At 38.1% G+C, this 13,449-nt stretch overlaps 2 protein-coding genes across 2 annotated transcripts in view; one reads left to right on the top strand and one right to left on the bottom strand.

The window, feature by feature from the left end:
• Positions 1–13,449, top strand: part of LOC140242911 (5'-nucleotidase domain-containing protein 1-like) — a 314,572-nt gene that overhangs the window by 240,055 nt on the left and 61,068 nt on the right. The gene's annotated exons all lie outside the window — the stretch shown is intronic.
• LOC140242762 (uncharacterized) lies at positions 8,013–9,968 on the bottom strand. The gene has a single exon (XM_072322521.1). The coding sequence runs from the start codon at positions 9,966–9,968 to the stop codon at positions 8,013–8,015; it is 1,956 nt and encodes a 651-aa protein (XP_072178622.1).

Raw genomic sequence — 13,449 nt, 5'->3', positions numbered from 1 at the left:
TTAGGAAAGCGGATGGATGGTTTTTACCTCGTAGATAATAGAATCAGTCCTGATTCTTATGATATTTACTAATTTTGTTTACAAGAGCTTTTTAGGCCTGACTATCTATTTTATTTAAATTGCAGCTGAATTTGTTGTTTCATGGTAATTTAATTCATATTCATGTATCTAAGCATGAGGAAATGTTATTCTGAAAACAAATAAACTTGTGTAGCTCTTCCCAGGAACCCTTTATCTACTTACCAAAGGGTACTTCACATCACTACCAGGAAGTATGTGTATATCAATCATCATAGAGGTGCTCCAGCATGTCATTGACATAAGTGTGATACATTCTAAGAGTCTTTTAAAAACTAACTTGATTGAAATGGATTTCAGAGGTAGGTTGTTATATTGATCGAAATTGGAAGTAAAAGTGATATAGATTATACAATTGGTTTCTTCATCTATCTGGGACCAAGTCCGTCTTATGATTGATGATACCGGTGTTCATTTCATTGTCTTGTTTATCTTAACTCTTTGTGTGCCACATTACTATGAGACTGTAAGACACACATACTTATTTGGAAGCATTCTATTTTACTAAAGCCATGTAGCTTCTTTATAGATATGCTTATGCTAGATATGCATTGAGCAAAACTGGAGAGAAAATCCCAAGTTTTGCTGCAATGTATATTTGTGACCGTGCATCACAAAACAAACAAAAAGTCGCACCCTTGATTTTACATGAGGACTCAAAATAGGTGAAATGGGTCAACTAAGTCAATTTTGAGTTTTTCATAATTATTTTCTGAAAGAGCTATCTTTCTTCTACATTATTCTTTAGTTTGGGATCCTAACACGAATGGGAAAATGTGTTTTCAGCAGTTTTTCTACAATCCCCTTTTGGGGGAGAGTAGAATGATCGGGTATGTCTTGAGACCCCTTTTCATTTCTTGAAATCCTTTGTACTCTCTTCACTTTCTTCCCTTTCGTCACGCTTGGTGAAAGATTAAGCGCTTGAATAGACCCAATACTTAAAGCCTCTTTTCTCAGTTCACACTTTTTTAGGGTGTGTGCTTTCTTTCCAGTATTTAGGTAGGTTAGGGGAGTCCATTTAAATTGAGTTATACATCATTTTAATGCTTTGAATCTGCTCTTTCAGAATCTGCCCTTAAATAAAAATCCATGCATGGTGACTTATTGTTGGTTTTGTGGTGAAGGGTCACATTTTGTGACAAAGCTATGACTATTTTTCTCGTAAATGGTCACTACAGCAGTGGTAGAATACAGTCAACTTCGGATACCTCGAAGTCGTCGGGACTGAAGAAAATGGTTCGAGGTACGCGTACGTACGTCAAATTTTCTTCGACTTATCCGACGTTTATCGATGCTCAACATGGTATCTGTTATAGTGCCTACCGATTGTTTGCATCCTTGTCAATTGGAACTGAATAGACTTTTGTATGAATGAATTGAATGAAAATCGGAATTGAAATCAAAATTTCAGAAATTAAGATTTTGGTGGCCCTATCGCGCCACCAAAAAAGGTCGGATGTTTGCCTTTACTTTTGAAAATGAACAGCGGTAACAATCAGCTCCGTAAGATACTAGAATGAATGTCGGATGTTTGCTCATACTTTAGGAAATGAAAAACGTATGGTGCTAAAACTAATGTCAGATATTTGATTTTGCGTTCGGAAATGAATAAGGATAATATTCGGCTCCGGAAGACGCTGAAATAAATGTTGAATATTTGCTTTGACGTTTGGAAATGAAAAACGATATTCAACTCCGTATGATGGTTAGATAAGTGTGGGATGTTTCCTTATACTTTTGAAAGGAAATAGCAATAACATTCTGCTCCAGAAGATGCTAAAATAAATGTCAGATGATCGCTTTTATGTTCGGAAGTTGCAGTAATATTCTGCTCCATACGATGCTAAAATAACTGATGTTTGCTGTTAAATTTTGAAATGAATAACAGTAACATTCAGCTGCGTTCAATGGTAAAATTAATGTTTGATGTTTGCTTTGACATTCGGAAATAAGTAACAATGACATTCAACTCCTTACGATGATAAAATAGATGCTGGATGTTTTCTTTTACGTTTGAAAATAAATGGCAATAACATTCAGCTCCGGAAGATGCTAAAATACATCTCGAATGATTGCTTTTACGTTTGGCATGTTTGGCAGTGAATAGCAGTAACATTCTGCCCCATATGATGAAAAAAATAAATAAAAATATTGGATATTTGCTATTACATTTCGAAATGAATAACAGTAACATTCAGCTACGTTTGATGGTAAAATAAATGTCTGATGTCAGCTTCGACGTTCAAAAATGAAAAACAGTAACATTCGGCTCCGTACGATGATAAAATAATTGTCAGATGATTCATTTCACTTTCGGAAGAGGACAGCAGCAACATTCAGCTCCGTACGATGATAGAATAAATGTCGTATGTTTGAAATGATTAACGGTAATATTCGGCTCCGTAAGGTGCTAACTGGGACTAATAAATGTTGGATGATTACTTTTACAATAAGAAATGAATAACGGTAACTTTCGGCTCTTTACAATGCTAAAACAAATGTTGGATGCTAACAAATGTTGGCAAATGCTCCCACTTTTTCATTTCAAACGAAAGTTTTGACCTCCTAAATACATAGGCATCAACTTTTATGATAATCTATACCCCTATTTGCTAAATCTTAAAACACAGAATCTAGATGATTGGATTTTCTATTCATTTGTTTTAGACATGGGCATCTGTATCACTTTAATAATGCTTAATATTCATTTTTCTATATTTTGTATGACCAATTTAGTTTTTCTAACGTTTTTCTCCATTTTTTTTTTTTGTGTGTCGCCAGATTTTAATTTTGAGTAAATTCGACCACCAAAACATAAAAATCAGTGATACTGGTGGCCCGATAAAAGTTAGTGTGGAGCCCTGTCTATTCTATTCTTTATTATGCTCGGCCTATACTTCCACATCATATTCCTCAATATTTTCATAATCGCATTGCTGGAAAAAAAATCAGTGCTTGCGTTCTTGGGGAAGAGTAAATGAAACATACTTTGTGAAAGGCAAAAAAAAAAGTTAAAAAAGGCACTACGCAGGAGATTGATGTTTGGACAGTGAACCGTGATTAATGCCAAAGATATAACTGTCAACACCTACGTAGGTGCGCCACGACGGTTAGGAAATCTACGCGCACGGTATGACTATCATGATCAAGAATTAAAACCCAGCGGTTAAAGAAAAGAAGATGATAGGGCAGAGCATAGTGCTATCGTAAGCACTCCATTGCTTGGCAAGGGTGCTATGTGCATACCGTGTACGTATGTAGGTAGGTGTTGGGATTTTTCTTGTTAGCTGTGTACCGGATATTTCACTGGGCGCGCGATTGTTCTGGTCGGGAATATTTACAGTCGAGTGTGAAAAGATTTGTGACCATGTCTTCGCTGTCCACGCGCGCTTTATCAGAGATGCTGAGTGATGTTGCAATTTCGATTCGAGCTACATGCCGGGAAAAACAATAAGTTAATTAAGATCGGGACAGTAGATTTCACTTCGAGGTAACCGAACTTCGAGTTATTTTCTTCAAGCTACGCGAATTTTCATACACGGAAACTCCATAGGAACAATCGGGACTTTCATTTTGCCCCCGAGGTAAGCGATATTCGGCTTATCTGACGTTGAGGTATCCGAAGTTGACTGTATTAGAATTTACTCAAGAAAAAAGAAAAAAAACACACCTATGAAACAATGCTATATATCCAAAAACCAGGCAACACCAGCTACTGTAAGATGAGGAATGGTGGTGTGCATTTCAATTTTGCAAATTCCGCAAGAGCCAAAACTTGTGTGCAAAAATTCTTACCTACACGATATGCATTGAATGACAATGGCAATTTCCGAAAATTTTGTGACGCGAAAAAGGCCAGCGGCTCCAATTCGCAAAAATTTTGTGCCGCAAATGTGTCATATTATTATACAGTAAATGTGTGAGGAATGGAATCATAGGTGAAGCTTTCATTTGGTGATTCTTCAATCGTTTTGGGTGGGATTATGCGTTTGAGCGTAATATGTGAAGCTGGCATGCCATTGAATGAGTCAGGTATGAAAACATGGCGAAAACATGGTTTTGCATTGTCCAAATGTTATTGTGTTTTCTAGTGTTCTTGTATAGATAGCACCAGTGCACTTAGAAACATATAAATGCAATTGTTATCATAAAGAGTTACGTACCTGTTATTTGTATTGTACACAGTCTAGTAATATCAGAGAGTTGAATAGTATCAACATTCTCTGTCTTGGGTCTTTTTTCAGACTTTTAAAGATAATAACAAGTTTTGGTACCTCAAAAGTTTCCCTGAATTTCTGTGTTTCAGGTTAAAGTACCTTTCAAATAACTACCACTGTGAGACTTACTCGCCCCAAAGTGCTCTCATTTCTTAGTAATCATGCAATTAACTGCGACCAGCAGCCCCATACGCATAGCGTAATGGGGCTTCGCATTGTAGCATTCAGGATCATGACAGATTTAGTATCGCGGGTAAATATCAACTTAAAATCCAAAAAATTCTTCAATTTGAAGACTTACCAATTAAGTTGAAGTCTTGAAAACAGGCTTCGGGCAACGTTTGGTTCCGCCAATAGTCCCTTTCTGTTCGAATTGATGACTGAATGTGACTCTGTCGAGAGGACCTTGGGAGAGCTACATACACTGATTACTACGGCCAGCGCATACGCACACATCACATGCGAACAAATTTCAAATCCACGAACGGATAAGATGTTTGTGTGCGCATGGGCTGGCCGTCAATTCAGTGTAGCTCTCCCAAGGTCCTCTCGACCGAGTCACATTCAGTCATCAATTCGAACAGAAAGGGACTATTGGCAGAACCAAACGTTGCCCAAAGCCTGTTTTCAAGACTTCAACTTAATTGGTAAGTCTTCAAATTGAAGAATTTTTTGGATTTTAAGTTGATATTTACCCGCGATACTAAATCTGTCATGATCCTGTAAGCTACAATACGAAGCCCCTTTAGCTATGCGTATGGGGCTGCTGGTCGCAGTTAGCTACTCAGTATGCGTATGGGGCTGCACACTGCTGGTCGCAGTTATCATGCAATAATGGTTTTGTACAATATGTGTACTACCTCGCCGCCGTACGGCGGCGGCTCTGGTACGAAACCATTATTGCATGATTACTAGGACATGAGAGCACTTTGGGGCGAGTAAGTCTCACAGTGTTAGTTATATGAAAGGTACTTTAACCTGAAACACAAACTAAGACAAGGAAATTCAGGGAAACTTTTGAGGTAATACCAAAACTTTATATTATCTTTAAGATCTCATGAGCAGTTTTGATATTGCAATTTTCATAGATGCTTCTTTTTCAGAGGTGCAATGAAAACATTTTGAAATTGCATTGAGTTGCATGTATTCCTGATGTTTGTGATATGGGATTTAATTAGATTTTTTTTAGCATATCAATGCATTTTTATATGCACAAGATAACAATGATTAATGACTTGTCTTTTGGTAATCTTGACTATGGATTCCCTGACAAAAAAAAAGAGTAAGTGATTGTAGAACCAATACCTCTGATAATCAAAGCATTGTCTACATGTAGATTAGTCTAAGAGATTGTACAAACAAACCACCAGACATACACAAGATAAACCCAAGTCACACAGCAGTCATCTTATTATTTTACATCAAAATTCATTATGTTAGGTGAATTTTACTTGTGCATTACATTCTACTGAGATTTGCACATTAGCAAACCAGAAGAATGACTTGCCAATGTATTGTAAAACTATGCCATGTTCTACAGAATGTAAAGAGATCAGTCACAATGTATGATATCTCAGCAAATGTGAAACAGGTTTTATTTAGCATTGCTGCTCAATTCAAATACATCAATTTAGGTTTGATACACAGTGATGCATTTAATATCATGTGACTTTAGAAATAAATCGATGAGATATTACTGTACAAATATACATAAATGTACCAAGTAAACAGTCAGATTTTATGTATACAGAGTCAAATCCATATGTGACCCGCGACAACGGTTTCAGGCAAAAGTCGCAAGAGCAAATTCCCTCCTAGGTGAGGTACAAAGATTTTGACCATTGTTTTTGTCGGTTTAGGTTTTTTGCAGAAATCGAATCTTTGATATGTTTTCTACATCTACACTAAATTTCATAGCATAAGACTAAGTTTTTCCTATCAAAAATGGAATTTTAAGCACCCTATGTTGGATTGCACTCGTCAGTTTCGAGCTTCTTTCGAACGCCGCACCAATATCCCCAGTGTTGCTACGGCGCAGGGTTTCGCATGCGATTGGCTGGTGCGTCGCATACATTTACATAATTCGGCTTTCGGAGACACCAGTTGCAGCGTTTGGGGAATGCTTTGTCCACGCGTGCACGATTACATGCTCCATTGTTCTTGCTATAGTGGTTTATGTAAGCTCGCTCTGTAGTGCGTGCTCTTCGTTTGACTTTCTATCCAAACTATTCTACCGCAATGTTCGACAACGGAAGTGAAACAAAAATAATGTAGCATGACATAATCGTGTGAGAAAAAACTAGATATTCTCAAGCTTGTCTACTTGTACATGTAGTAAAAATTATGACAGCAGACTGACTCAGTGGAAGGTAGATGAGAGGAAAGGAGCGGTCACATGTGACTAATTATATTCAAATACTACACGTCAAGATCGCACCAAACTAACGAGTCGTGTTTGTTTGTTTGTTTTAATTTAATAACACCACCGAACAAAGCAACATATGCATGTCTTGTAAAAGCAAAACAAACAGGAAGCGTGACCCTTGCCAGCACTAACAATTTTCTGCCTTCAAACGGGTCGCCAATGATAAAGACAAATCAACCACAATGAAAACGTGATTTGTAAATGTGTGGATTCGCCACCGCTCCTGTTACATGCACACGGTCATGGCGTGTGGATGCCATTGCGTAATGCGTGCACCATACACATGTACATGTACACCATACGTGCAATTATCGTATTCGCCATCTTGAAAGACGTACTTGTAAACAAACCCGAGCGAAACGCATTGTTTTTCGGCTCCATACGCTGAGCTCCGAGGAAGGTGCCCGGGAAATTTGACTCTCTCAGTGACCCAATCAGAAGGCGATGTGGTTGCTAGAGGCGGAGCTTAACATCGATTGGCACCATCGTACGGATGGGTGATTCTCCCCTCGCATCGCCGCTCGGACATTGTCTTTGAGAAAGAGGTGAATCTTCAAAGCCTGTTTTCTCGCAATTTTGTCAGGCTAACATCTTAAAAAGTGCATTTTATTTCTCTTTCTATGCCCACTTATGGTGCCAAAGGATACAAGCGTTTTATATCAATGCAAAGCTTAGGAAATGGGCAATGTGATTCAGTGAAAAAATGAATTTTCAAAATTCCCGACTTTTGCCTGAAACCGTTGTCGCCGGTCACATATTCTCTTGAAGTTGCCCCTGGTATGTCAACACTGATCATGCAATGATACACACTTACTTTGACATCAAGGAAAAAAAAAAAAATTATTATTGGGGGCAAAATGAGTTGATTGCAAGACTGCCGTCACCTGTTTCTCTGATATCTATTTTTTTCTGAATTTGGTTAGACTTATAATAGTACAGAAAAAGATAATGCACAAAAGTTGTGACTTTTCAAGCATAAAACATGAATTTTTTATCAGTTTTCATATCTTTCGGCATTAGTCATACTATTTGGGATCGTTTTGTTCTAGGGTCATGGCTTTAACAATGTCATGTGATGATGCAGTAGGTGACACAATATCTCCATGAATTATTCATTGTATTCATCAAGTATCTTTTTACTGTACCTCATTCAACCTAAAGTCACTACAGTACAAATCAAACTGAAGAAGTCAGCATGCTGTGGCCTGCCTAGAGCTCTTCATTAGATACTCATCTCTTTCAGCTGCTGTAAAAAACCTGCCAACAGTGTTTTAATCCATTGTTAATCCCCCTTAGCTTGGTGAAATATATGTGTCATTAGAACTGCTCCATGAAGACTCTGAACCAGTGCTCAAAGAAGATCTTTCAAATCTTTCAAAGCCAGTGGCATATGTGTGGTGAATGTGTGCAGGAGAGTTTGTGGGCTCATCATATGTCTTTGGGACAGGCTGAGGCTCAGTAGGCATTTTTGGAACCTCATAGATGGGCTCATTTGACTCAGAACTGGTTTCCTTGTTATGCTTTAGAGTTCCCTGTTCAGCTTCAACAGGACTTTCTGCGACTGATGGGGAATATGCTTTGGTTTTGTGATTGAAGTACCTGAACAAAACTATAGCACAGAGAGCAATAAAGCACACTGTTAGAATGACAAATGCCAGAACACCTGACACAGCAATTGTGACAATTTTCCACATTGATATCTTTGTTTCACTTTCATTCAGTCCTCCATGTGTGCCTTGAGTAACGAGTTGTTCATTGTAGTTGGGATCATCTCCTTGGTTGATGCCACTTGAGGAGATCATGGACAACAATCTTGCCATTTTATTGGTAGATATCTGGTCTACACCCTTTGTAAAAATATTCTGAACCCCATTTTTGGATGGTGTTGTCACCTGTGCATCATCAAGGTCCAAGGACAGAAAAATATCAATGTGTGCTTCATAAACAAAGTGGGGACATTTCGCTCTGCATGTAGCATTTTGTGGGACAAAGTTTTTCACATTAGCTAGGAATTTGAGTGAAGACACATAAGTGGAACTTGTAATGGTCCAGTTTTCATTGTTTGTGATCATATAGCCATCAACAGACCACTTGAAATATACAGAATCTTCTCTTGAACACCTTGGATCTAGAGAGCATTGTACCCCAATGCTCCAAGAGCTATTCACCTCAATAATACTGATGCTAAGACAACCATTTACAGACTGAAGATAATCATCCAATATGAGTGTACTACCACTGATGAAAGAAACCCTGGCAACATTTGAAGCTGTGCCTTCTGAATTTGTTGCAGAACAGGTAACAACAATAGTCTTGTCATGAGAAAGTCTTTCATCAGTATCTGTTAGACGAGGAATTGAAAAAGTTGCTGTCTTTGATGTTGCATTACACCCCCCTAGGATGTTGGGTGGTGAGCAGGACCACTGGTACACACTGGCGTCAGGATATCCACTTGTCATGCAAACTAGAATGAGAGGATGAGAAGAAGAGATCTCTCCTTGCTGAGGATCCACCACTACTTGTGGTGGGCGAAGCAGCCTGATAGGACCAATGGAGCATTCCAACTTCCTGCTTGGAAAAGCAAATGGGCTTGTTACCTCACAGAAAAGTGTCCTGTGGTCAAGTTCCTGCTCCATTTGGAGGTCATATCTTAGAGTACGTTGAAACCCGGTATCAAGTGCTGGAGGAAACGTCAGCTGGGCATGTGGATCAACTCTCCAACTCAAGTCCACAGCAGGTTTGCTACGAGGAACTTTACAGGACACTGGCATTGTTTGCCCAAGTCTAAGTTCCACTTCTCCAGCTGGCTGACAAGTGAGCTCATCTGCACCTGGAAAATACCGAACAGTCATTTTAGCTCTTCTCGAGGAGAAGCATGTTGGATCCCCGTCTCCATTCTCTTGCAAAGTATGGAGGATACAAGTGAAGTACTGGTCAATCTCACCAACATTGAAGACATGAAGCCGTGACTCCATTTGGTGTCCATCTGCATTGCAGGTATCCGCCTGCTTTGTCTGGTAGAGGGTTGGCTCAATTCGCCATTCGATTCTATCGGTGTCTCTGCAGTAGCTGGATACAATGCATGTGAATGAGATGCTCTCTCCTGCTACCACAAACATATCGGCAGGCTCCTGATGAAATCTGTTTGATGTGGTGACACATGCTGATGATGCAAAGAGACACCTTATGAGAATAACAAAGATGATCACATTCATGTTTCTTTGATTGTGTTCTTGAAGAAAACACATCTCGAATGATCACAGGAAAGCACAATGATCAACAAAAACAATAATAAAAAAAGAAACTGCTTCACTTCAGTTGCTACAGCATACATGCTATCTCTGCAAGAGCTGGACCTGTTGTGATGTTCTTATTTTTATGCCTCCACTGCCAAGGTTGATGGAGGTATTATTAATATTAGTCTAACTACAAAGTTGTGCTTTGGCCAAGAATGAGTGTAAGATTTTTCTACCCCAGTCTGATACCGAAACTTTGTATTTTAAAGTACTGGCATGAGTGTGATTTATTGCTTCCCTCTTTACATTGTGTTGAGTTTGTAAGAAAAGCATGATTGATTTCCTTGTGAATGAGAGTGCCATAATTCATGTATTCACTTATTTATTTATATTTCTGGACAGCATGGGTGTATCACTTTATATGTGGCCTGCTAACAGAAATGTACTGTATGTGAACTTTGCTCCACTTCTTGATTTCATGGCAGTGACTTTTCTACACTCATCAAGTATTACTATGTTTAGGATCAAATTTCCGTTTTGTATCGTAACATGTATACATACAGAGTATAAAAAAACACACAACAACAATAAATAGTGCATTTAATGCACATATTCTCTGTTGTTGCCTGTGAGTAGTGTTATGGTTGGAAGAAACCTCTTGTGTCTTAACCTGTTTAGGATGGTCTGATATTGCTACAACACACATTTCCCATAGACACCTGCCCATTTATACTTGGGACTAGTCTTCAACGGGTTAACCTTGAACGTAACTTCTTTGTTCAAAGGCCCTTAGCCATAACAACAAAAGAACAGGAAGGACTGAAATCATCTATGGGAAGAATAAAATGTGTCCTAAAAACATTGAAATATTGGACAATTTAAGACTTGACAGAAGTACATGTACATGCAAAAGCAATCATTTCTGTGACTTTCTTTGACAGAGCTATGTTTCAGTATCAAATGCATACACCAGAGTAGATAATCAGATAAACAAGTAATGGTGTAATTATGATGTATTGTGAGCAAGATTGCAGTGAAAGAAATTAACCCAGTGTGGAGGAACTGATTTTGCTGTTATACACATTTCCCATAGACACCTGCATGAGTATACTCGTGACCAGTCTTCAGCAGGTTAAAATTTGTATCTCAAGATTCTTGATGCTGCTTATCATTGTAACAAATAGTATTATCTTTAATAATCAAACAAGTGGCCCCAATCCCCAGTCCCAAAAAGGGAGACATAAGTGTAAAGTGTGCTACAGTATCAACATAGCAAGTTTTGTCATTGATAGGGTCATATCACACATGCAGAGCATTGAGGATTAGCCTTTTACAGAAATAGTAAGATTAGAATCAGTTGTTCCTCTTGGCAGTGAGTAAATACTCTGTTTAAACAAACTAAAATGGATTGCATGATATGTCCTGGTGTATTTATGAATGGAAATGTATCCTCCCAAGAACTAGGTTTTGACAGAAGTTTTTTTTTTTTTTTGAAAATCTTTGAACCATGCAAACTCTTTGTTATGGTGATAACAGATAATTACTTTTAACAGGAAAAAATTCCTACTGAAAGCTTGCCTTTTCACTGTTCCTTTAAATTGGGTGTGACTGGGGGGGGGGGGGAGGGGGAAGGCAGTGATAATATATTTCAAACATTAGAAAAATAATTTGTATGAAAGTACATGATTTTAGTGATTAACAACTTACACAACATCATGTACAATGTAAAACAGGAAAGCTTTGAGAAAACTTAATGCACAGGTAGTTATAACACCGATCGCAAATGATAATTTGCCTTCTACTTGTTTCTGGAGATAGAGAGAGAGTGTGTGTGTTTGTGTGTGTGTGTGTGTGTGTGGGTGTGTGTGTGTGTGTGTGTGTGTTTTTTTTGGGGGGGGGTTAAAGTTTAAAGTTATGAGTAGTTGAGGGTTGGGTATGGTGGAAAGGTGGGAATGAGGGTGGTTTGTGTTGTTGTTGTCATTGTTCTTTTGATATAATAGAAATTTCATTTCCTGTTTTTTTAGTGTTTGGCTAAATTGCTCACAATTGCATATATGAATTCTGCTTGTTTGTTTTGTAGTTAAAAAGGAATGATCGGATAATTCATTCTATTTCCTCTCTTCTGTTTGATTTCTGCCTTAAAATGAATTGAATGATTATTCTTGTTTTATGGATTATGGATTATGTCTCATAACTGTAGGAATATCTACATGATTTATGACAGATGTTATGTAGAAGGTGTGTAATTTTTTTTTTTGAATTGTTATATTCTCAAAGGAAATGGAATTAATAAAAAGATCACAGAAAACAAAAAAAGTGCGTGTGTGTGTGTCATACTCATTGTCCTATAAATACTGTACCACAAATAGAATAGGCAACTGGATGCTGCTTAATAGCAGAAATTACTTTTGGCCTTATAAATACATGTACTATGAACATCATGCCAAAGCTGATGATGGCAAGTTCTGTATCTGCTGATCTACATATTGTGACTGTTGGCAACAGATACAATTGGTTGTTTGTCTCAAAGTATGCAATATCAACAACATTAACATATCTCTGCTAGTTTCCACTCTGTCGATAATGATGACGTGGTCCATTAAAAGTTCTCTTGACTATGAGTATCTTATACATGTACGTCATTAGACAATAAAGTTAAATCTTGACAAAAAAAAATACACACAACAGTGGTTTATTTTTCTTCTGTTTTTGACACCTCTTGCCCAAAGCCTGATAAAGGTGGAGAACATTAAATCCCTGATTAACCTGTTGAGGATCGGCTAATTTTGCTACAACACGCATTTCCCATATAGACACTTGCCCGAGTATATGCAGGGCTCATCCTCAACGGGTTTAGATACCATGAAGTTTTCAGATCCTGACCTTTCCAGTGATATATTATGATTGTCTACTCCCCCCCCCCCACACACATTTAAGCCATAAACCTACTGCAAAAACACACACACACACACACACAAATGTTTGAAAACTGGTCACCAGATTAACACAGGTTCTAGAAAACAACCTTCATGGCGCAGTTAGTCATGGAGAGGATTAGTCATTCATACACATTTATGTTTATTATCAATTCAGAACCTGGAAGCTCGAAGCCCCATCTAAACCAAAATTTTACCATCTCTTTAATGGTTGCATACTTCATTGATTATCCTTACTAACTTCATTTTGCCTTCCTGATGGGTTACGCCATTTCCTGACCCACTTCATCTGACACACTGTTTCTGACACACTTTTTTTGCCATTCATTTTGTACACGGGGCAGTTTTCATGAGACGGCCTCTGTTATTGGCAACTGTGCTAATGAATATTCATCAGCCTTGCGATAATTTTTTCATAATGAGTCACTCTGTCTGATTCTGTGTCTGTGATTGGCTTTTAGCTATTGACTTACGCGTGATATCGATCTCCTCAAGGGGGTCCATGACGATATCTGATTACCAGTGTGCGTGTGTGTGTTGAATTGCGTTTTAGTGCC

This window comes from Diadema setosum, chromosome 19, assembly GCF_964275005.1.
Source record: "Diadema setosum chromosome 19, eeDiaSeto1, whole genome shotgun sequence".
NCBI lineage: Eukaryota > Metazoa > Echinodermata > Echinoidea > Diadematoida > Diadematidae > Diadema > Diadema setosum.
This window is presented reverse-complemented; position numbering and strand designations above follow the sequence as displayed.